This window comes from Frankliniella occidentalis, unplaced genomic scaffold (assembly GCF_000697945.3).
Source record: "Frankliniella occidentalis isolate FOCC.00 unplaced genomic scaffold, Focc_3.1 Scaffold63, whole genome shotgun sequence".
NCBI lineage: Eukaryota > Metazoa > Arthropoda > Insecta > Thysanoptera > Thripidae > Frankliniella > Frankliniella occidentalis.
In genome coordinates, this window is record NW_026267193.1 from 899,891 (window position 1) to 900,400 (window position 510).

The 510-nt window shown below is 46.1% G+C and overlaps 1 protein-coding gene across 1 annotated transcript in view; it reads left to right on the forward strand.

Moving 5' to 3' along the window:
- Window positions 1-398, forward strand: part of LOC113211275 (uncharacterized) — a 15,669-nt gene extending 15,271 nt beyond the window's left edge. Inside the window, exon 8 of the mRNA XM_052268078.1 lies at window positions 48-398. Coding sequence (XP_052124038.1) covers window positions 48-289 — 242 coding nt within the window. The 3' untranslated portion in view covers window positions 290-398. The remainder of the gene's footprint in view (window positions 1-47) is intronic.
- Window positions 399-510: the final 112 nt, after the last annotated feature.

Sequence of the window (510 nt, forward strand, 5' to 3'; positions counted from 1 at the left end):
CTCTCTCTCTCTTTCCCCAGCTTTAAGTCTTTGTCTTTTTTTCGCAGAGTGCCAGGCCCTGGTGCGCCGATCCCCAATGCCGCTCCATGTTGTCGCAAAGCTGACCTGGTATCGAAACTGGTTTGAAAACACTGTGGGTCATTCTGGCCGTAGGTGCATTCTCTTCTTCAAGCACTCCACCTCGGCCGGACTCGATGCGGCGCCGTGTAAACTGTGCACGGAAGCCGAAGCTGCTGTAAATTATTACCGCCTCAACGCAAAAATTGACGATCGTGTTGAAGTGCACTAAAATAACATTCAGAACATAGTTCTAGTTTCTTGCATCAAGATCTACTTTGTATTTTTATAACATATAGACATTGTGTGGTGAATCAAAACAATAGTAACATCTGGCTTCAGCTTTGTTTTCATATCTGTAGCTGTATGACCCCAAATACCGACCAAATACTCAAATTTGGCTGTTGCAGGTTCGAAGCTTCCCACTTCGTTTCTAGTGCAGCCCGGTCCGTC